General features: G+C 53.6%; 1 protein-coding gene across 2 annotated transcripts in view; it reads right to left on the bottom strand.

The window, feature by feature from the left end:
- Positions 1 to 24,457, bottom strand: part of GSG1L (GSG1 like) — a 197,501-nt gene that overhangs the window by 65,239 nt on the left and 107,805 nt on the right. For both annotated transcript variants that reach the window (XM_032328342.1, XM_032328343.1), the window contains exon 3: positions 6,978 to 7,130. In XM_032328342.1, coding sequence (XP_032184233.1) covers positions 6,978 to 7,130 — 153 coding nt within the window. The remainder of the gene's footprint in view (positions 1 to 6,977; positions 7,131 to 24,457) is intronic.

Here is a 24,457-nt window from a genome sequence, read left to right as displayed (position 1 = left end):
AATATTCCTGGCTTTTACCGCAGAGATAGGAGATGTGTTTGCTTACAGGGTGCTGCCCAGCCCCTGCCGCAGTGGTAGGTAACGGATGGTCTAGGGAACCACATTACCTTCCAAAATTTGGAAAGTTCTGGATTCTAGGACACTTCCGGCTGGGTTTCGGGGACTGTGACCTGTGGGATGATGGCAAAGACGAAGATGGATCCTGTGCCTGTCTGGCGTTACATAAGACCGTAGAGCAGAGACAGGAGGCAAACAGTCCCCCCCAAATTCTGAAGACCTGTGCTAGGCCAGGACAGGAGCTCAGTACGAAAATTAAGATCTCTCCCAGAAACACCCCGGGGATCAGGGGATGAGCGTGGCACTGGCCGGATCGGCTTCAGAGAACAGAGTTTGGGGAGCCTGGGCGTGGGAAGAATGGGAACAGGTTGCTGGAGAGAGGATCCAAAACACTCCCAGACTCCCCACAAAGCCTGCAGGCCAAGCAGGCCCGCCCGCTTGCTAGCGCTTAATGGTCCCAAATCAGAGAAGAAGGCCCAGGCCCCTCACCCCCTGGAGCCATTACCAGTGCGGCCCTGCTCACCCAAACAGGACCCGGCTACAGGCACAGCCCCAGTCTGCCCATCCAGACCCCTGTTTAATTAGGAATCCGACTGGCCTTAGTCCTGGGTTCTGAGAGGGAGCCTCTAAATCCTTGGGATTTCCCAAGTGACTGGGGTGTCCTTGTTACGCACGAGCCCCTGGATCACACCCGAGTTTTTGCTAATGAACGAGAGGACTCAAAATGGGGGCCGGCCACCAGGCAAAGCCACCATGTGATCAGAGGGTAGGGCTTAGAGCTAGCGTCAACATCAGCCTCCAGGGGGTAGGCTGGAGGGTTAGAGAACGAGTTCAAGCGCAGGGCCTGAGAGCCCATCCATCCTGCCTATGTAATGAGCCCCCAGTAAAAGCCTCTGTACACCAGGCTCCAGCAAGCTGCCTGGTGTATGAACACAGTTGCACCACCAAGGCTATGCACCCCGACCCCACCACATCAGGTGGGCACTGAAGCCATGCCTTTGAGGCCCTCCCATACCTCGCCCTTAGGGTCTCTTCCTTGGATCTCTTCCGGCTTGCCCTGATTGTGTCTGTGACTCGTTCTAGTGCATGATCGCAGGGGCCTGTGGGAACCCTGACTTTGTCAGCCGGTCAGGAGGGAGGCTGGCCTGGGCTGAGACTGAATATGTGGTGGGCATCTGAGGTGGAGGCGGTCTGGCTGGGGATCATGGCGTCCAAGGCTCCCTCTGGGCAGACGGCGTGAGAATTATATTGCAATGTACCAGTGGTATCAGAAGACCCCCCGCCTTTGCTTTGATTTGGTTTTCTGCCAGACGCTGTCAGTCCTGCCCCAACGGCAGAGGCCACCTGCAGCGTGGGTTAGGGTGGTTTCTGTGTCCGTTAGCAGCTTCCTTCCTCAGATACTTACTTTCTTGGGTGGAGAAGAGTAGAGATTCTGGAAGGTTAATGCCTCAGGAGTGACTCTAAACCAGCGCCCGGCCGGAGCTGGTGAGTCAAGAGTGCTGCTTTCTCACCGTTTGGGTGAACAGTTCTGAGAGGTGTTCTGCACAGTTTCTCAGAGGGACCCCAGCAGGACTGACCCCCAGTCGCTCCCTGTGCTCCCCTCCGCATGAACACTCCCTGTAGTGACTTTCCTCTGTTCCTGTCTTCCACGGCACGTCCTGGGCTTACCTCCCAAAGAAACGACCATCACCCAAGTCTTCATCTTAGGATCTGCTTTGAAGGAACCCAGATCAACCTCCGCCCCTCCTGGGGCTCTGAGTCTTTCGCTCCACTGTTGACCTCCTGCTAATCTCCCAACCTGACAAGCCATTGGGATTTGCAGTGAACCTGCTCACCTGGGCACCCACTTGTCCATCACTGCGTAATAATCCTGCTTAGTCCACACCCTGGGCCTGTCTAGGGACCCAGGCCTGCCTAATCAGTATTTCATTCTCTGGAATGGAAACTGGCTCAGGAATGAGTCTATGAACCTAGCTGACCCAGTCATAGTCCTCCTTAAAGTTTTGCAGGAGCTGTTGGAAAGGAGCTCTCTCTACCCCCTGGAATCTTACATTAAGCCTGGAGCTGCTTGTGACCCTCTTCTCTCTACATGGACAAAGCCTAATTGAGAATGAAGTCAGAAGAAAGCAGAGTTTGGAGATACACATAGATTCTTGACGACATGATCACCTGGAGGCAGCCATGCCTGAAGCTCAACCACCTTGTATTTTCCAATTAGGTGAATCAAAGTGTTTTTATCATCACCCCCTTTCTTCTGTTAGCTAATGTGATTAGGTTCTTATCATTTGCAATAAAAAGAATCTTTACTAATATAGAAATAGATATTTCTCTAATTCAGACCCTCTTCATCTTTAGATGCAAAAATACACAAAAGTACTTGCTTTCTAAGTTATAGGTGAGAGACCCAGGCTGACCAGGGCAGGGAGACTGAACAGAGAGGATTATCCATGTGGGATTCTTTCAGCATAGACCCAAGAATTAGGGTATCAAGAAACTCATCCTACATAGTTACAATTGCCGCACTAAGAGAAACTCCAAGGTCCCCCAACCTCTGCCCGAAGCACACTGTGATGTCCACCTTGGCGGCCATGGAGCTGCTTGCTCCTCGGTCCATACCTCATTCTGAAAACGGTTCCTGAAACCCGATTCCAAACAACGACCATTGCCTTGCCTTGGCCACAAAATTTCCTTTTTCTCACTGCTTAACAAAATATTCTTACTGCCTTCTCCATGAGGTCTGCTTATTTCCCAGAAATGGTCACGTTTCTCTCCGTGCCGCAGCAGCTTTTACTAAAAGCCCACAGTTGGCTGGATTGCACAGAGAGTCTCCAAATGACTTTGTGTTTTTCCTAAGTAGATCGGTCTCGTTTTTCAGAGGAATTGAGGAAGAACAGATGTGTTCCAGCCAGCTCTCACATTCCTTCTGGGCTCTAAGACTCTGGTCACTGGGGGTAGAAACTCAGGGAGTTCTGTCTTCCCCAACACCTCTTGGCTAAAGTCACGGGACCTGGCAAGGGGCCACAGGCGGCTGGAGCCACCCCTGGTCTAGAACTGGGTTTTGCCCGGTCCTGAGAGCCCCAGGAAAGATGTGGCCCGCTGCAGGGCCGCGTCATGACTTTCATGGGCCCCACGCATGTTTGTCTCCACGGGCCTGTTCCTCCATAAAGGAAATATTAAAAATCACACTTTATGACTGCAACGGTGGAAAGACAATTATGATCCAATCTAGATTCACTCTTAGGTCTTCATTATTATTGCATTAATTTTTCTTCGGTGGCTTTGAAAAGCAGTCAAATCGAAAACATTTTCCCTAGAAGTACTGAGAGCTCTAGCCCCAGGCCAGTGGGCCAGCAATCACAGCACCCCCACCCCCGCCAAGTCCTCGGGGCCAAACCCCATCTGTACAACCACCTTCTGCCAGGAATGCAGCCCTGCTGAACGGGCCCTGCCAGCCTGTCTCCCTTCCCTGGAGAGCATGACCCCCTTGCCTGCCTCCTGCCTCCCTGGGACAGGGCTGGTCCCTGGGCCGTGATCCGCCCCTCGATATACTGGAAGCCAGCTGGGAACAATAACAGGACAAGCTCAAAGCGCCTTATGCAGCAGGCTGGGCCGGGGGGTTAACAACTTACCAGGGACGTGACTGCAGGCAAGAGGGGAGGCGCGCAGGGCTAGCCGCTTCTCCACGGACAGCACGTGGCGGCCGAGCCCGGTGCCGGTGCGCCTGGCATCACAGCCAGTGCTGGCGCTTGTGAGTCATCGGAATCACTTGGTTCGTTGTAATAACTGGTTATAATAATTGGGTTAAGTAGGGGATGCCCCAAGTCTGCTTTCCCCTCTATCCTAGAAGGCTTTGACCTTGGGCTGAGGACCCCTCCGAGTGAGCTGGTCTGGCAGCCTCCGAGCCCAGCCCTTGGCCCCCTCCCACGGGCTCGGTCAGTGGGCTTGCCCAATCCTTCGCCTTGCATCAGAGCTGGCCCGAAGCCCACCCCCTCTTCCAGGGCCCTCCTCACCCCTTGCCCTGTTCTCAAGAGGCTCCAGAAGGGCCAGGGGCTCCGGGGCCCGGGCAGCCTCTCTGCCGGTGTCCTGTCGCCCCTGTCTACTTTCTCCTTCCTCTCCCCGACTTGCTGCTTGGGTCTTTGGGCATCATCTGGCTCCCACATGCTTCTTAGTTACTGTTTTCTGAACACTTGACAGTCTTCTTCTTCCTGCCCGGTCACCCCTGCCGCTCGGTCCTATGGAAAGATCACAGGGCTTTGAGGCCAGCAGGAGCCGGGTTTAATCCTGGCCCCACAACTGACCAGCTGTGTGACCCTGGGCAACTCAATTAACCTCCGTGAGCCCTGCATCGTTGATCTGTCTGAAATGACGGCAGACAATCTTATTTTCTTTAGCAGTGGGGCTCTCGGGGTTTGTTTGTTTGTTTTGTTTTGCTTTGTTTTGAGAGGCGAAAACTTTGCTAAGCCCTTTGAGGCGGGGGAAGAGCCCGCACCTCCTACCCCACGAGAGGTCTGCTAGGGACCCTGGGTCAGAGGCTCTGGCCGTCTGGACCTGCAGAGCCCTCCTCGGAATCATGTTTCTGGCTGCCTCAAGTAAAACACACGGGCTGAGAGAGCTCTGTGGAAATCTAGTTAGCAAAACATTCAAACAGGTGTGCGGCACTGCAGTATTTGTCTTCTTCGTTAACACCCTAGGTAACAGCATTCTGCAAAAGCTCTAGTAAGCTCTTCCCTGTGGAACGAACGCACCTCAAGGTACGTGCCGCGACTGTGGCAGGAGAGCCAAGACACAGACTGTTACTTGGGACGACCGCGCAGGCGCGCCCCTCTGCGGAGTTCTGTCTCCGTTCACCGCTGAAGGACCTACTGCCTGTCAGTCACAAGTTCAAGAACTGAGGCTGGAACATTAGCCCCCATCTGGGCTCATGGACCCCCCGAGTTCTGTGGCCTCCAAGCTAGGAAGCTGCCCTGGGTCCTCTGCTTTCCATGCCCACCCAGCCAGCTCTCCTGAGCAGTCTGCAACCCGGCTCGCCTCCCCCCTAGCCGGACAGAGGGCGGGTGTGCCTGTCCCCGCCGCCCCTGCGTCCCTTCTCACCTCCTGGCCGGTCTCCTCGCCTCCACTCTTGCCCCACTCCGTCCACGCCACGGCCAGAGCCCTCGCCCCCAAATGCACACTTGACCATAGCCCCTCTGCTCCAGATTCTGGATGCCTCCCTGTCGCCTTCAGGGGAAAATCTGAAGATCACGGCAAAGCACCAAGACCCTCCCTTAGCCAGCTCTCTGGCCTTATCTGTAGATTCTCCTGCTCTCTCTCCTCTGCCTTCCCATCATTCTGAACAACTCGGAGTTTCCAGAATATGCCACCCCACTAGGCCTCTGCCCATGCTGTTCCCTCTATCCGGAATGCCTTCCCCAAGCTGTCCATGAGGGAAACTCTTGTGTTTTCTTCCAAGTGTCAGCTCAAAGGGATGCTTCTCCACCCCCATCCCCCATCCCCCGCCCTGGGCCCGGTACACAGAGGTCAACCCACTGTTTTCTAATTGTTGGATGAGCCTGTCTCTCACAAGACTGCAAACTTCAGGAGGGTGACGACGCAGCCGTTTTTCCTTTGACTCCCCCAAACCTACAGTGCCTGGTCCTTTAGGCCTTCACCTAATATTGGTTGAGTAAATCACTACAAGATGGACGGAGGAAAAAAAAGAACAAATAGGTCCAGAATAGTCCACGGTTCGATAGCTAGGAAGGTGTGAGCAGGACCCAAAACGGACACTACGCCACGAGGCTCACTCTCTTTTTCTTTGCTTTCCTTTCCTGTGATGGTTAGATTTCCACGTCCCAAGAGTGCCAAGTCACGCGCGTTTTGATCTGTGCGGTGTGCTGTAATCTCTTGAATTCAGCTCGCGATCTTGGCGGGGTCCCTCTGTTAGATGCACACACTTCAGTCCGGGGGAGATAATCTCCCTTACCAAAGGCTCATCGTTTCAGTTTCATTAAACAGAGGGTTCTTCCAATGCGTGAAGAATGGGATTAGACTTATAGAAATTCAATTTACATTTGGCTTTTTAGGAACAGATACCTTACACAGCCAAGCCACCACTATACCCGTCAGGCCGCCGGAAGTTATGGCTCCTAGGCTGCTTTTACTCCCTCCGGCACATTCCCTGCTTAACCCCTCCTGACCTGGATCTGTTGAAACAACTCCGGGCACCTGGCCACGTAATCCAGTGGCCTTTTCTTGGAGTCGTCTGTCTCCACCTCCCTGAGTCCCATCACAAGGCTGGCCAACCCATTCTCCCTAAAGCCCTCAAAATGCCTGGCTCTGGGGCTTTTCTGCACCATCTCTGCCCACCCCCACGCTAGTCCCTGAGCTCCCAGAAGTGTTGGCTCCCTTGGCTTCCACATGAATGTCTCAGAGGCACATAAACTAAAGCAGATGAGTGATGGGCCTGCCTCCCCCAAAGGGCCCCCCCTTCATATCCCTATGGAAGACATCATCATCCACTCATTCTCATAAGACACCGCTCTCTGCCTTGTCCCGCAAACACCATCCATCACGGGCCGTAAGATGTTCAGCTCCCGAATGTGTCTCCAGCCAATCCACCTCTCTCTCCTGCACATGGGAAACGCCACCAAAGCGGCAACTGTCCCTTTCTAAAACCCCAGTCCTTATGATTAGCCCAGCACCTGGCACGCGATAGATTTTCCATAACTACCAAAGGCATGAATAAGTGAGCAGATAAATCCTATTTTACGGACCGTAACACGGAGGCTCAGAGAACGGAAGTGACTGGTGTAAGGTCACCCAGCTGGAGGGCGAGGGGGCGGGGCACAGCCCAGCCTCAGCTCCAAGGCAGCTCCGGCACCCACAGTCCATTCCGCCCGAGCCCAGGGTTGGGCTCCACTGCCTGAGGCCCTCCCCCTTACCTGACAGCACCGTGAAGACAGCTGCGAAGGCGTTGAGCTTGAGCCCGTCGATGACATTGCTGGAGTGAAAGAGCTCGAGACACATGAGGCTGAAGCCAACCACCAGCAGGAGGATATAGAGCACCTCGGAGACCACTGACAGCCACAGGACCCCTGCACGACAGGGTCAGAGCGGCCGTGAGAGGAGGGACCCAGCAGGGCGGCCCCACCGGGCGTACCTCCCCCCCCACGCCCATCGGTGGGAGAACCCAGACGAGGACGGCAGTTCTGGGGTGCGTCCTGATGACACAGCGGATCACGGCCAGGTCCCCAGAACTGGCTCGGGCGCCCCAGCCCGAGTCAGGGGGAGCCCGAGGTGCTCGGGGGGACGCTTCCTAGTGCGGGACCCCTTCTGACAGGAGGGAGGAGCCTCCGTCCTGCAGCTGAACAGGGTCCCTTTCCTCATCTGCTGGGTGACGGTTCCAGGCGGGAGCTGTGTGATGGCCCGGAAGGCACCTGCCTTAGGACGAAGCGGACACGGTCATTTCGGAGCTGAGTGCCGGGCAGGTGACATCACCGGGCCAATCCCCAGCCCCCAGGGCTTCCCAGTGGCTAAACTGGTCAGGGCGGTGTTCTCTGTCGCCTGCAGCTACGGGCAGACTCCATTTTCATTGACCTTACTCCACTTTTTTCTAGAATTTACTAGAGCTCCTGCCATACCTTCAACCTCGTGGCCATCCTGGAAGCAGCCATGTTCTAGAGGGAGGGGCTTGTGACCCCGAAGAGCAACTCTGGAGAGAGCGTAAGCCTTATGACAGCGCCTGGTTCCAGCTGTTCCTGAAGGCCCACGGCACCTCTGCCCTTCCCGTGGTTTGGCTCCTCAAGTGTTTGTTTTCCCTGAGCTAGCACAGCTCCCTTTTCTCCCCAACTTTTCCATTTTGGGTTGCCATCATCTGCCACCTAGTGTAGGGGGCATATTCTGTTTCTTACACACACATACACACACACCCCGTCCCCCCTCTCCCGCCCCGACCACCACCACAAGACTTTCCTTTGGAGTGTCCCTTCCCTTCTCTACGTCTGTGTAGCTCAGTTGCAGATGACACGTCCTGGCTCCACTTTCGGGGACATGATTCCTATCCAGTCCATCGGAGCTTCAGGACCCCCCTGACTCTAGTCATTGGTTCCGGAATGAACCTCTCTATAACCTCTCTTCTTCACCTATAAAGCAAGGATCATAATAACACCTATTTCATAGTGCTGTCGTGCTGTGAGGATTCCATTAGACAGCCATGTGAAGAGCTTGTTCTTAGCATCTAGTGACAGCTCAATTTGTGCAATATTATTGTTGTTGTGTGGGAGGAACACGTCCCCACCATGCCCCAGGAAATGGAGCCCCGGGGGCGCTTGAGTGAGGAGAAGGGTCAAGAAAGAGAAATGCAATTGTGGGAGCAGGTAAGATTTCTGAGAAAAAGGATGGGTGAAGAAAATGTAACACATCCGGTGACTTACTTTCCAAGCCACACGAATCACTGTTAGAACAAGACTCAAGCTTTAGAGAAGGGACTATGGACCAGGCCTGACCAGCCAGAGATGGACGTATGACCCAAGTCAGTTCAATGAGAGTCAGTCGCAGGACTTTCACTGGAACTATTGGCAAAAAAAATTCCTTTCTTTCTACTAGGTTTGAGCCTGGGAGGGTGTAATGATGGAGCCGACGGAGTCACCAAAGGGCAAGGGATTTCCTAAATGCAGAGCCAGTGCTAAGGAAGGCAGCGCTGTGGGTGGAGGAGATAGTGTCCCATGACGTCGTTTGAGCCCCTGGATCCAGCCGTGCCTGAAGCTCCCAGTCATTTGTTCTTTCTATCACATGAACCATTTAAGTCCTTGTCTTTGCCTAAGCCAGTCCGAGGTGGAATTTCTATCCCTTACAACAAAGAGTCTCTTCTCCAAACCTGTCAAACATGTCCCTCCTACCTCTCTGCCTTTATAAAATTGTTCCTTCTACTGGGAACGTGCTAGGGACATCTAATATATACTATTTAGTGAATGAAGGCAATGGGCAGAAATTTCTTAGTCCTTATCTGCTCCCTGATGAAGAATCCAGATTCTGAAACACCCACTATCATTCCTAGCACAACAGGCTTTCAGAGCTGTGGAGAAATTCTTTCTCTCTATTTTTTTTTTTTTTTTTTTTTTGGCTACAAAAATATCACATCTCCTGGGCAATCCCTTGGATTTCTGTAAGAGAATAATGTGCTCTTGGCAGCCTGGCTGTTGTTGAAACACCCCCTGGCAAGGCACACTTATAGCCTCTGAGGCCCCTCTCTGGCCCAAGGCCCACCAAGGCAGGGAGGAAGGCAGGAGATGCGGGGCGAGCTGAGCCACACCAGGAGGGCGGCAGCGCCCACGGAGGCCTGGCCTCCCTCCCAGCAGCCTTGGCCCCTGGCTGCCGTTGCCCTGGTGGCAAGTGGAGGCCGCCCCTCACCACTGTGCTGCTTCCTGACTCAGCACCTCCCCCAGAAAGTCCCTATTCCCCACCCCCCCGGGGGTGGTGCTCTTGCCCCTGCCCACATGGGCTGAGGGCCAGGCCTCCACCCCCCCCCGCCCCCTCCCCTCACAGCGGCATGCAGCTCTGCTCTTACAGATGCGCTGAGAGTTGGGATGGGGTGTCAGAGGCCGAGATGCCCAGAAAATAAGTACGTTAGCTGTGGGGAAACAGGCACCAGTCTCTCTGATGCCTGGTTAGGCTTACTCAGGGTTCTTATTCTCTCCGGATTGATTTCCCTGTCCTGCCTCCCCCAATTCCCTTACCGCTCCACTGGGGCATTTCCTTTGTACAAGACTGACATGCAAATCCTCATCTCAGTGTCTGCTTCTAAAGGAGGCTGACCTCGGGCACCAGCATTCACCTGCTAACCTCCCGACGCCCGTATGACATAGTGAGGCGGCACCCGCTTTACAGAGGAACAAATTCTGATCAGAGGGACTAAGCAACGATACTGCACAGCTAGGAAGCGGTACCGCCTGGGTTCGAACCCAGGCTTCTCTGACTCCAGGAGCCACACTGAAACCACATCATTCTCCACCCTGGGGTGGGTCAGAGGGGCCCCGCCTGGGTTGGAGGGCACAGGGCTCCCTGGCCACAGCTCTCACCTCCACCGTCTCTGGCATTCTAGATAATTCCTGAACCAGGATTCCCACAAGAGGGTGGCCACCCAGTGGGATGGGGGAAGGGTAGACTTCAGTCCTCCCCGATCCCAGCAGATGTCGGGGTGAGGAGGGTGAGGGGTAGGCGGTCACAAGGAAGAGCAGACAGGTCTTGAGGACGCCGGAAGCCAGGCTGTGGAAGGTGCGCTTGACCCATGAGGCTTAGGCAGTGAGGTCCTCAGGGTCTTAGCAAGGGAAGGCCCCCCGGCAGGAGGGTCTGGAAGGCTGCACGGGTGGGGCGAGTGGCTGCAGGTGGGCTGCCAGGGCAACGGCAGGAGGGGGGGACAAGCGGGGAGCCCGGGAACTTCCGAGGCATGGGCTTGGGGGGACTCTGACCACGGAGGTGGTGACAAAGGAACACGGAGGAGACCAGAGTGGGGCCACGTGCCCTGCTGGGGCAACTGAGGCAGACGGTGAACGTTCTTCATGGAGAATGAGGTGATGCTCAGGCAAAAAGACAACGAGGGTCCACAGGAGTTGCAGGACCTCCAAAGGGCTGTCCGGGACGTAGCCGGAGCCCGGGCAGAAAGGTGCGGGCATTGGCCAGACGTGGGCGCTCACGACCGCTCGGAACAAAGAGTGGGAGACAGATCCACAGGAGCATCGGTACTCGGGGAGGGGGCCGGGGCCAAGGCTGTGAAGGCCACTGGGTGGGTGCCTCACCCGTCCCTCCCGCAACGCGTCTGTGCACACTGCCCCCTGCTGGCACAGGGACTCCTTGCACCCCTGTGCTTTCCCCAGTCCCCAGAGCCCACCCCGACCTTCACCCACCTTTAGGGCAGGCTGGACTCCACCCCCCCCCCCAGCGGCAGCCCCCAACCAGCACCTGATGTGAACTGCTCAGTACCCCAAGTGGGTAACACTGGGCCGGGGGTGGGGGGAGGCATCCACATATCTGGGCTGCCCACCAGGGAACCGTGTCTCCCCACAACACGAAATTGTCTGAGTCAAAAAGTGAAGAAGCTACTCCGTTCTCTGTTATTTTTAAAATTCTTATCACCTCAATCAAAAGAGTCCCTCTTTGGTGCTAATGGGTCCTTAACACCTTTCTATCACCTGTCAATTGTTTCAAGTCCGGGAAAGGGCTCAGGATCTCCAGCAGCTCCTAGGCAGGCTTGAAGGACATTTAGACAATTTCCTTCGGGGCCAGCGAGTCTCCATCAGCCCCATCCTCTCCTGCTCTTCCCACTGCTCTCAGCTCCTCTCTGACCTGCTCTGTGCCCCAGGAGCCCTGACTCCTAGGACCGTACCCCCCAGGCCGCCCCACCCTCTGGATGAACACTGAAGGGCACCAGCTAGAAATGGGGGGTGCGGTGGGAGGAAAGTCAGTGTTTCTCTGCCCTGTCCCCTGTCTTGTTCCCCTTCTCTGGCAGAGACTTCATTTTCTTACTTTGACCACAGCTCCCGAGGGTTGTGGGAGCCAAGCAGCTGCGGCTTGGCTGTTCCCACCCTTTTTCCTGCCCACCCAAGGCTGGTAACGGCTCCCCTCTGCTGCCAGCCTTCGGGGCCCTCAAATTCTCTTAGCCCTTCCCATTCCTCTATAAGGACTTTTTCATCAAAGCACCTTCACTGGGAGCATTCGGGGGATTCTGTTTCCTGCTGGGACCCTCCCCAGCACGTCGTGGTTTTTGGCAAGGGATCCAATTAGAGCAGCGATCCGAGCCAGTGGTCTCAGTGTGGGCCCCAACCCGCAGCCGCACGTGGGAAGAAGTGATGCTAATTCTTGGGCCCCGGGACCCATCTGTGTTGTAACGAGCTCTCCCGGCGATGCTGACGAGCTCACACATGAGCACCACTGATCAAAAGCTCCCTTTTTAGCGTAGGTATAAGAAAGTGAGTCAACTTCGGGGGCGCCTGGACCGCTCCGTCAGCTAAGCATCCATCTCTGGATTTCCACTCAGGCCATGAGCTCAGCGTCCTGGGAGGGAGCCCCGGGGCGGACTCTGTGCCGGGCTTGGCGTCGGCTTGAGATCCTCTCTCTCCCTCTGCCTTCCCTTTCTGCCCCTCCCACCCCGTTTAAAAACAAAAAAAAAAGTGAGTCAACTTCAGAAATTGAGTCCACGCTAGATGGGGGATGGGGTGGCAAACACAGAGAAGCAGGAACTTGAATAAGGCAACTTCAGGAATCACCGCAGAGGGCATGGCTGCCCATCCGTGCTCTTCGCGAGTATTCGTGTTACGGAGGCACGCACGTGTGAATGAAGGACACCCCTGGCCTGGATGACAGGGTCTTGCCTTGGTGATGCCCAGAAAGTCTCCATAATCCCTGGGATGATTGTTTCGCCTCTCTGAAACTTGGCATGAATGCCTCGATTTGCAGCTGAGACGTGGTGACCTCCCGGGGCACGAGAAATGAAATGGCTTCTCATCAGGTACGGGGCCGTGGGGTGACAGCTGATCCTGTTAGCCGCACTTCTTGCCTTTTTAAGAAACAGCTTCACGACACCAACTCTGACCCTCCATGGATGGAATTGATGGGTTTGCAAGAACAATTTCCCTCCCGTCCCCAGTCCCTCCCTAGTCAAGACGGTCCCCAGGGCCAGTGTAGCCGAGTGGGAGATCACCGGGTGGGAACCAGGTCTTGGATGTATGACCTTGGCCGGGGGCTTTCTCCTTCTATCCCTTGGTTTCCTTGTTTGAGAAATGGGTATAATAGATTTGTCCTGAGCGTTTAATGAGACAATATCTATAAATCACACCAGCCTGACACTTGGGAAGTATTCGAGAAAGCTCCATGTTACTATTACTTCCTAATGAGTATGATTATGAGCAATTAGAATAATTATAAGTGGCCATGGGGCACAGGTATGAAGAGCACAGAGCTGGGCCGGGTCACCTTGGTGGATGCCCGGCTCTGCCAGGCACTAGCTGGGAGATGGGGCAAGCGATATGCTCCCAATGGATATGTTTTCTCGCTTGGAAACTGGGGCTAGATATCATACCCACTTTGCGGGCTGTGTGAGGACACAGCGAGTTAATTGATGAGCAAAGTGCTTAGGGCAGTGCCTGGTGGACAGCAGGTTAGTTATATAAGCATGAACGGTTACTATTATTGTTTATGTTGTTATTCCCATGGGACATGGCCAAGGGGTGGGCAGCCTGGACAAGTCCTTCTCAGCCTCTGGACAAATAAAACCCATCTGGGGCGCAGAGGGGGACTGTTGCAAAATCTGGTGAAATCCCAAGGCAGGGCGGCATTTCAGGATAAAACATTTCCCCCCTCCCCCAAATCCATCAGTTTAATATGTCAAATCAATAAATCGTGGTGCTGTGGCTGCTGGCTGTGGGCTCAGAGACACGCCCCCTGAAACCCAGCATGTTAAATCATGTAAATGACGTGAGCCAGGACCTCCGGGGCTGCAAATGGCTTCATGACAGCTGCTGTTTGCGCAAAGTCAATACGGAGGCTTAGAGGCAGGGGTGCTCAGGGGCTGGGAGGGAAAGGCCAGCGAGAACTCAGGGACCTGCAGGGAGGGGCTCCGGGGCCCACTCAGCCCTGAGCCCTCCAACTGCAGATGAGACGTTAGCCCAGAGAGGAGTTAGGATGTGCCCACCTCCCGAAACCGACTGAAGGTAGATTGGGGTGGGGGCGGCCGTCCACCGCCCAGGCTGCTTAATATTGCAAGGCTGGGGAGCAGGGTAGCCCTCTGAGAGGCACAGGGATTGAGGTGGGGACAGGTGGAGGGGAGGAGCCGCAGCAAGGCGGGTGGATGGTGGTCGCACCACGTGTCAGCAGCCCTGAGTTCCAGCTGACGCTGAGGGACCTCTGCAAGGTCCCTGAGCCTCTGTGGGCCTCAGTTTCCCTCCCAGTAAAACAAGTGGATTCTCAAAGAAGCTGCCAACAGGCCGAATCCTGCCCACAAAAATGTCTTGTTTGGCCCACACAGTATTTTAAAAATATCTGAATTCATTATCAACATTTAAAAATAGGAGACTTCACATGCAATTTGATCCAGGTTTCTGGATTCGTGTGCAAAACGGGTGCACGCACAATTCGGGACCCTCGTCCCCGTAGGATGATGATTGTGGGGCCCAGCGGGGGCTGCTCCCCTCAAACACAGCACGTACTTCTGGGTCACTACAGACCCTGCATGGTCCCCTTCACCCTTGCATGGCCCGTCTGACTCTCGTGAGTCCGTGAATCAATAGCCCCCTGTTATGAAGATGGCAAAAGCGATTTTTATCCCTGACTCTCCACGGCAAAGTACACTTTAAGAGTCTGTACGGCCCTCGCTGATGCCTCCATGTAGGAACGAGACACCCGGCAAGCCCTCAGTCGTCAAGCTTGCTCAGGGACAGGGAAGGTTCCAGCAAATACCACGCCACACACCCCCCCCCCACCCAGGAGGGTGCCAAATTGCGAAAAGAGTTAGATTAAAAGGAAAGACAATTCAGCTCTAAAAATATGCCCACATCGAGATAATGGAGCCAGAACACGGATCTAAGAGCTCTTCCGGAGGGTCCGCCTGCCCACCCCGGCCCCACGTCCTTTGTGAGAAGGCCCAAGAAGGCTGGTGAGTTGCCAGAGTCATGGCGCCGGGAATCTTCTTGCACTGAGTCAGACAGAACCTTTTAGGCTTGGACTGGAGGTCCCGGTGGCGAGCCTTGGTGGCCACTCTTGTAGGATGTGTAAAAACGTCGGGTAACAGAGGGCTTGGGATGAGAATGCCATTCAAATGCCAACCAGCGTGAAGTTCAGGAAGCAAGGAGCCTGGGCGTGACTGTTCGCCACACCGCGATCTTTTCTAGAGTGCTCCTTCTCTAGAGCCTCTCAACTCAAAGCGGGTCTGCACACCAGCAGCAGCTGTAACCCCCGGGGGAGCCTGTGAGAAATGCAGATCCTCAGTCCCCACCCAGACCTACTGACTCAAGGTCTGCATTTTCACCAGGTCCGCAGCTGATCCAGACGCATGGTCAAGTGTGAGGAACACTGCTCTAGCCCACAAAGTTCAAATGCTGGTTCCCTTGACACGTGGGTCCTGAGCAGCCCTGCACACCTCCAACCCTCAGCACGGCTGCTTGCTGAGCATTCCACGCCCTCCCGAGCCTCAGGCTTGGCCTCAGGCCCTGAAGTGTTGTCCTCCCCGGGGTCGTCAAAGATCTCCATGTCCTCGATTCCAGAACATGCAAGTATATTACCTTACACAGCAGAAGGGACTTTGCGGATGTGATCATGATCTTGAGATGGGGACGTCGTCCTGGATTATTTAGATGGGCCCCATGTAATCACGAACATCCTTAAAAGAGGGAGGCCAGAGGGCCAGAGGCAGGAGCAGAAGATGGGACAACAGAAGCAGAGGTTGGAGTGATACGGGGTTAGACACGAGCCAAGGAAAGCAAGCAGCCTCCGGAGGCTGGGGGGAACAGTTCTCATCTGGAGCCTTCAGAAAGGAACACACGCCTTAGCCTCCTAAGGCTCATTTTGGAACTCTGACCCCTAGAACTATAAGATAATAAATCCATGCCATTTTAACTCAGTGGGTTTGTGTTAATGTGTTACAACAGCCATGAGAATCTAATACACCTTCTTTCTTCAGAGAAGGTCACCTCCTCCAAGAAGCCTCACCCCGGCCCCTCACTGCAGCCCCAAGACTGACCTCAGCAAAGAAGGCAGCCTCTCCACCCTTTCCAGCAGATCCTGTCCTCAGGTGGAGTGAGCCTGGACTTGGGGACAAAGAGGTCTGAATTTGAACTTGGATCTCTAAACCTCTCTGAGCCTCAATGTCTTTGGCCATAAAATAAAATCAATGCTATGAATCTTACACGTCTTCTGGACAAGTTAAATGAGATCACGGCTGCAAACATTGCCCCCCCCAACCACCCACCCCCGGTCTGGCTCCTGGCACATCACAAGTCCTCAGCAAACGTTGGTGTAGCAAGTTGACACTCCAGGACCGCAGAAATGAGTCCTCCTCCGAGCTCACACGTGGACAAACCAGTTGATCACCCCAACGGGATCTGACAAGGCCTTATTGCCCCCAGAGTTCTGCAAGGCTCTAGTGCCCAACAATTTAGAAATGACTCTAGCAGACATGCCCTTTAGAACCTGCTCTGTTGGAATCCGGGACCAGTCACTGAGCATTTGAGATGTGTCATGGTGACCTTGGCCTTCAGCGTCAGACTCCAGTGAGCTTTCTTCCTCTTTAGAGTCCAGAAGTGGGTCTTGGAAATAAACTCGGACCCACACAGGCTGGGGCCTGGGGAGCGTAGCGGGAAAAGCTGAGAAGACTGAGGTTGAGTTCTGGTCCCCAACCCCACACTGCCCCCTACCCCCACCATCGTCTTGACCAAGTGCTCTCACCTCTCTGGGCCCCCTCTTTCTCCCCAGATGGGGCTGCTGTGCAGGCAAAGGAAATAGAATAGGGGAGGTCAGAGGCTGTGAACTGGCCCCAAGACGAGTTTCTGAAATTTGTTGTTGTTGTTCTGTTTTCTGGGTTTTTCGTTGCCTCTCTTTCTCTGTCTGTCAGCCTCTCCGTGTGTGCGTCTCTCGCTTCCTCTCTTGGTATATGTGGTATTTTTAAAATTTTGAATCAGATGCCAACATTTAAAAATGGGAAAACCGCATGAGAATCTATCTAGATTCTTGCGGAAGCCTGGCAGGCCAGGGCCTCGTCGCCACATGAAGACATTGGCTAGAGCCGAGCGGTGGCTACTCCCGCAGGCGGGGCACGCCGTCTGCACTTGGCCACACTCCCCACCCTTCCCTATAGGATCCTGCCTTGGAGTGGAAGACACCCTCGAGGGGGAGCAGAGTCTTTTACAGTGGAGCTGGGAGGAAGTAGCGAGACGGAAAAAAGAAGCCAAGAAGTAGGCAGTCAGGGGACAGAAATGGTCAGGGCTCAGGGAAGATGTCTGCCTTCTGCCCAGGAAGACACTATATCCGAGGGACCTCCCAGATACCCACCGGTTCCTACTCCAGCTGCCAGGCGGGGAAGAATAGTACCCTCTAGAACACCTCTGCGAGCATAAAGCAGGACTGGGAGGGAGGAAAGAAGAGAAAGGCTTCCCCGCCGTGAGGTGGTGATGTGCCCAGTGCTGAAGTCATGGCCCGGGAATCAGACATCCAGGCAAACCCCAGCTCTGCTACGGACTTGCTGTATGGCCTTGAGCCTCAGTTTCCCCACCTACCCCTTGTGAGAATTAAAGAAGCACATCAAGAGGCATAACCAAGGCTTAGCTCATGGTGGGACCCAATGAATGCTAGCTGTCCCCATTCAACAGATGAGAACACAGAGGCTTGGAAAGCAGCAGAAAAAACTCATCTGTCCCAAGCCTGACAAAGCCAGGCTCAGCAGGTGGTAGGGAGATGCTATCATCTGGATTATCCAGATTCAGGATCTGCTCAGGACCCCAAGACTAGCCATGCTCTAGCCCTCTGTCCTTTGCCTCCCTGTGGCCCCCCTGCTGAATCTGTGGTCCCCTATGGCCTCAGTGGCATCTGATCTGTCATTTTAGAACAAGTGTCCCGTCTCCCTTACCTCACCTGAAAAAGAGCAGTCACTGAAGCACACCTAGTTCCCAAACCCAGACTCTGTGTCAGATATTATGGGGGATACAGAGGGGAACAGGACTTGGATCTAGCCCTCCGGGAACCCCAAATTTAATAACGACCATGTTATAAACCGTCATCCAGGGAGAGCCAAGCACTGTGCTGGGCCCTTGGAAAGAGAAACTCATCTCATCCTACAAGACCCTATGACCTGAGTGCTATTGTTAAGTCCAGGTTATGGAGGGGAAACTGAGGCACAATGTTGTTAACTACCCAGCTCAGGGTCACAGCTGGTAAGCGGCAAAGCTGGGTTTCAGAGCGCAGCCAGCCCAGCTCCCCCTCCATGACGAGCCTGGCTGGAACCCTACATTCCAGTGGAAGAAAGGGCATGTCCTGATGCGTTCACCCCCCCCACCTCACACACACACACACCAGGTGGCCTGGCTGGTTCCTTCCAACAAGCATTCAAGATAGGGGCTACATATAAGGACAGAGAAACACAGAGGAGGAAAGTAATCTGCCCCAGGTCCCATGCATTGGCAAGGGGAGTCCGGAGTGGCGTCCAGCTCGGCCTGAGTGCCCCCCCCAACCCACCCCCAGCCCTCTGCAAGGGTTCCACACCTTTTCTGGACCACGTACCTTTATGACATCTGAGGAAACCTAAGGACTCTTTCTCGGAATCATGTTTCTAAATGCATAAAACAAACATACATAGAATTGCAGAGGAAACTAATTACATTGAAATGGAGTCATCAAGACTTTTTTTTAAAGTCGATGTATAATAATAACCTACATGCTTCTTTATTAATGCATAAATAACAAGTTCTAAGAGCTCCCAGGGCTTCGAAGCAGCAAGAAAGGGACATGGTATTTTTGAGATCCGCACAAACCCTGTAATGTGTCATGAAAACTCTGATTCTGATGGGCGACAAAGTCCCAGGTAGGGCTAGGAGGGAAATACGACCGCCAATTAGAGGCTATGAGAGTAGAGTTGTAATATTTTGCTACCCACACTCTTGCATCCCCGGAGTTCTGCCTGCTGAACCTTCGGTAATTTCCAGGTTAATAAATCTCTGCTTAAAGCAGCCTTTCTCCAATATGCAAGTGATGGTGAAAAAACACGTTCCCAGACTGCCCCCCCCCCCCGCCCCAGGGAAGCCAATGCCACAAATGAGAGCAGAGGCTGGGGTCCACATTTTGAACAAGCGTCCCTGGTCGCTGAGACGCAGGAATCTTGTAAAAATGTAAATGCCCTTAATATATGCTGAAGTCAGGAAATGTAATACCTCCGGCTTTGTTCTTCTTTCTCAAGGTGGCTTTGGCTATTCGGGGGTCTTTGGTGGTCCCATACAAATTTTAGGGCTGTCTGTTCCAGTTCTGGGGAAAATGCGGGTGGTATGTTGAGAGGGATGGCATGAAGTCTGTAGATGGCTTTGGGCCGCATGGACCCTCTCACGGTATGGATTTCTCCAGTCACGCGCGTGAAAGATCTTTGCCTTTGGGTCCTCTTGGATTTCTCTCTTCAGTGTTGTAGAGTTTTCAGAGGGCCAGTCTTCCACTTCTTCCGTGAAGTTTGTTCCTGGGTACCTTATTCTATTTTTTTTTTTTAATTTTGTTCTTTGTAGTGCAATTGTAAATGGGCGTGTTTCCATCATTTCTCTTTCAGCTATTTCATTATTAGTGCATAGAAACGCAACAGATTTCTGTATATGGATTTTGTATTCTGCAGCTTAACTGAATTTATCAGTTCTAGTACTTTTTTTCGTGGAGTCTTTAAGATTTCCTATACTGCGTATCACACCATCTGCAAATAGTGAAAGTTTTATTTCTTCCTTACCAAGGAGGATGCCTTTTATTTCTTTTTCTTGTCTGATTGCTGTGGCGAGGACTTCGGGACTATGTTGAATAAGTCTCTCCCTTGCTGATCTCTTTGGAGATCTCCCACTGCATTTGAAATGAAACCCAGCTCCCCACCTGGCTTTCAAGGTCCCAGCAGGTTGTCAAACCACTGCACACCCTTGGATGTCCCCTCACCCACCACACTCTAGCTACCTCAGGGCCTTTGCACTTGCTGTGCCCTCTGTCCAGAATGCTCATCCAAGTAGCTACCACCCCCCAAACACATGTCACTTTCTACCCTTTGCCCTGCTTTATTTTTCATTCTTTAGAATGGTGTTATCTCTTGGTTTACTTATGTGTGGTCTGTTCCCCTTCCATAATGAGAGCCCCACATGGGCAGAGATTTTATCTACTGTGTTCAGCGCTATCTTTGAGAGCAGTGTCTGGCATGGCACAGGAGGAGCTTGGTAAATATTTGTTGAATGAACAGGTGAAGAAATGACACAAGCAAAGAGGAAGAAGAGGTGGCCAGACTCCTTCAGCAGCAAAGCTAAGAGAAGTGAGTAATCCAAGAAGGAGGAGCCGTTGTTGTGAATGTCACCCGAAGGTCAAGTAGAATGAGGATGGAGATGAGAAAAGGCCACAGGCTTTGGAGATCTGGACCTTTCTGTGTGTGGAGAGGGAGGCAGATTCCTTCAGAGGCCAATGCCAAGGGGAACGGGACTTGGGGGCTGGGATAGGAGTGGGTAATGAGGCAGGCAGTGTAGACCCCACGGACTTTGCTGGTGGAAACTGGCAGACCTGGGGAGGTTTGCACCAAGGAGGGAGAAGGCGAGGGCAGCCAACCTGGGGGCTGGTCATCTGGCTTTACTCCAAGACCCATTAATTCCGTTTCAGTGGAGAGGGACAAGGCAGGGACAAGAGCAGGGCTCTGCTGCCAGCCAGAGTGGATTCAAACCTCACTTCCTCCCTTACTAGCTCTGTGATCTGGGGCAAGTTATGGAAATCTTGCGGGGCCTCAGTTTCCTCATCCACAAAATGGAATGCCACCAACTCCCACATCAAGGGTTACAGTGTGGACTCAGGGGCCTATGAGGACACAGGGCCTCACTATGGCTCAGTGACAGCTCTGTACCAGGCTCAGAGGGCCACCACGGAAGGCCACTGTTGGGAGCCAGCCTGGGCCAGGCTTGAGAGTCTTGGGAGTTTCTGAAGAAGAGTCCAGGGAAGGCGAAGCAAACCAAGAGCAGGACTCCACAAGCATGGCTGGGCCACCGAGGTCACGTGTGAAGGCCAGAACTGAACAGAGGAGACCCCTTCACCCCAAGAGCAGTGAGAGCAGGGGAAGCCTCCTGCAGGGGAGTGGTCAGATCTGGGTGTCCCCACGCTCGTGCTGGCCGTCACCCGAGAGAGAGCAGGGAGGAACAAGCCTGGAGTCCCCGGCTGGGACCCCTGACGGCAATGGGAGAATCTGTGGCCAAGTTAGCAATAGACGGTTCAGGCCTGAGGGGACCCCAGGTCATACTAGTCTAACAAGGGTCCCACGGAGACAAGCACCTATGGTGGCCCAAACTACCAACTCCATCAACCCTTACTCTCACCACTCCTTCCCCCTGATGGCCACAGATGGAACCTTCTCACCGTGCAAGGTGGAGGGAACTTGAGCTGTAAGTCTCCTTCGCAGGGGCTGTGGAGGGACAGCGGCCTCAAGTTCGGAATGAGCTCCCGAAAGACTGACTCTTGTGGAGCAGGCCAGGAGTCTGGGACTCAGACAGACTGCAGCATCCACCCCCCCATGCCCCCATATTTGGACGTCCTGACCACAGGAGGGCCCCAGCCAAGACAGAGACCCTCTGTGGTCCTCCGTGAAGCCACTTTGATTGTCCATACCAACCGGCTCAGCATCGACTCGGGTCAGCGGCCACCTGTGCAACGGCCTTCAACTGCCCCCCTCCTCCTGACCTCATATCTTGCCCTCCTGCCCCTTGTCGGCCTCCTTGCTGTTTTCGCAGTAGTCATTCCCCTGCCTAAAACACTCTCCCACCGCATCTCCCCACCTCCTCTAAGTTTTGCTCAAATGTCATTCCTTAGTTACGTCTTCCTTGATTCCACTATGTCACATTGTCAACACCCCTCCCAGCATTCCCTAGCCATTTTCCCTTTTTACTTTTTTTTCCCCTAACATCTATCACCATACAGCAGCCAAAAGGATCGTTCTAGAATACAAACCAAATCTCCTTCCTTTAAGCTCTTCAACGCTCCAGTGCTTTCCCGTCACACTCAAGTTCCTTCCAGGACCGGAGGCGATCTGCACCTCCCCCCTCAACACACACCTGCCCAGCCTTTTCCATCCACAAACATACAAAACTCATTCCTACCTCAGGGCCTTTGCACATGCTTTTTCCACCTTTGCAAAGAACATGGGTATGAGAAATCTCTTAACGTTCCTCCCCTAAGTAAAGGCACAGTCCTGATAATAAATAAGAACTAACACTCTGCTTCCATGTCAGGAAGATAAGATCTAGGGGTAGCTGCAGCCATTTCCAGGATAAACCCGGGCTCCTGGAGCAACCCGCTTCCAGGATAAAGGAAGAGACTCAGCTTGGCTCTAGCCAACTAGTGGAGTACATGTCCAAAGTTGCCAGTCTTCCAACTTTTCAAAAGGAGCCAGAAATCCTGACTTCTATGTGAAATGTCTGCATTTTGAAAATATCAGCAATGCATTCTAATGTTTTCAAACATCGTGTGACTCAACTACGTACACAACTGAGCAGTGGCAGGGCCCTAGGATGCCAGTCCCCAACCCTTCCCAGAACTCAGAACCCAGTCATAGCTGAGTTCACCACATTTCATTTTCTCGGATGGCAAAAATTCATCCCAGAGAAGGCACGAGAATCGAACAAGGTCACCTAGCTCTGCATTCAGTGGACTCCGACCCAGGGCTTCTGATTCTTAACCACAGACCTGTATCTCCTTACTGTACACCAGGCTAGACCCCGCAGATGGGAAAATGCTATGCGAGCCCATGTCAGCCTCTTCAAGGCATGTTCAGAATAAGGGGGTGGGGGGATGTGTGTGAGCAGAACTCTTTTTAGGGCTTATCCCCAAGGGTGTATGGAGGGCTTTCCCAGGATGGGCTTCTTTGATCTGAGCAGGGTGTTCTTGGCAGGGAGGAAACTGATGTCTGATGCCCCCCGAGTCTCCCCTGCACTCAGAATCTCTATTACGCCGGGAGCCAGACAACCTATTATCTCTTGCCACTCCCCTCCCCCACCGCCTTGGCCGAAAGGATCCTGGTTTCATCACTCCAGCAGAAGGGTCTAAAAATATCCAGACTCACCAACTTCAGGGGTGTATTCTCTCATCTGGGAGGCTCCCACAAAGCTTTTGCCAATATAAATGGCATTTCCTTTGATATTTTTAAAGATCAGAGAATCCAGGAGAATATGCAAGCTGCATGGGCCTTTGAGATCAGAGCTCCCAAATGCCTCCCGGGTTTCAGGTTGAGGAAAAAAAGAAAGAAAGAAAGAAAGAAAACAACTTTCTTAAGGAGGCCCAGGAGGTTAGGTTTCCAGATCATTCACAAAAGAAGAAATGAATGTCGTTAACATCATATAGAAAAATAGATTCAGCCTCATTAGTAAGAACATTTAGATTCAAACATTCTTGAGACAGCACTTCAGACTGGGAATCTTGAGCAGAGATTTTTCAGCTGAGAGTGTCTGGTAGAAGGTGGCGAAGGGAAGATGGGTTTGCCCTATAGAAACAGTTACTTCCTCTTCAACAGACGTGCCATCTCCTTGTTTCCCAGGCCCCCATGCAGATGGGAAGGACAGAGTGACTTGTCCTGGCCACCCAGCTCTGAACAGAGATGTGCATCGCTTTAGAGAAAACGCACAGGAAAAGCTGGCGTGTGACCTCTCTGGCTTTCACCACCAAGTGCCCCCCGCCCCCACCCCAATCCCCATGTTGAGTTGTTGGTGTGTCCATCAGCCTGGGTCCCCGGCAGGCCAAGTTCGCTCCAGTCTCTGTACCTAGTGGTTCCCTCTGGAAGGTTCTTTCTTTCTTATCCCCTTTGCTGGCTCTTTTTCTCCATTGGGGTCTCAACGAAAGGCCCCAATCTATCCACCAATTCAACCTTCTTCTTCCCAGACCCGACCTCCCAACACACACTCTGCCATCTTGTTTGTCTTTCTAGCAGCCTCCCCACTTTGAAATGACCATATCCTTGGCTCAGTCTCCTCATCTGTGAAATGGGCTGTGGGACAACAGTTCCTAAGGGCCCTCCCCTCCTTGACATGACTTCTAGGTACAGACACCCCGTCTCCACCACCATTCCCTTCTCTGGTGCCCTGGACCATCCCAGCATCCCTTTTGGGGATAGAACTGTCTTTTTCTTGCAGGGACCACTGTGCCAGAGACCTCAACCCTCGTACTGGGGCGGGGCAGACCACCCCTTCCCAGTTCCAGGAGGCTGTGACCCAGGCCAAGGTGATTGGGTCAGGGAGGGGCGTGGGATGCACGCCGGACCAATCAGAGCCAGTCCCGGGCCTTTACAGAAACATCCGAAAAGGAGGTGTATCTCGCAGTGACTATGTCCAGAGCCCCGGTAAGAAGGAGGCTGGCTCAGGAAGGCCTAGCTGAGAGTCGGGAGCTGCCCGTGGAGACCACTGGATCCAGCTGTGCGTGACCGAGCTCCACCCCGATCGCTGAGTTCCTGGAGCCAGCAAATTCCTCGTTTGGCTCAGGCCTGTTGGAACGAGTTTTCTGTTTCTGCAGCCAAAACAGCCTCTAGCCTCCCCTGTCCCTGTAAGCCTGGCTGTCACAGCCCCCGGAATGTTTGCTTATGGTTAGTGTCTCCCCGGGGCTCTGAGCTCCCCCAGGGCAGGGCCTCCTGCCTCTCGGCCCCTCCACGGCCGGCCGCCCACAGCCTGGTCAAGTGACCAGAGGCGACAGAAACTCC

The sequence above is a fragment of the Mustela erminea genome, chromosome 20 (genome assembly GCF_009829155.1).
Source record: "Mustela erminea isolate mMusErm1 chromosome 20, mMusErm1.Pri, whole genome shotgun sequence".
Classification (NCBI taxonomy): domain Eukaryota; kingdom Metazoa; phylum Chordata; class Mammalia; order Carnivora; family Mustelidae; genus Mustela; species Mustela erminea.
Note: the sequence above shows the minus strand (reverse complement) of the source record. Positions and strands in the feature narration are given on the sequence as shown.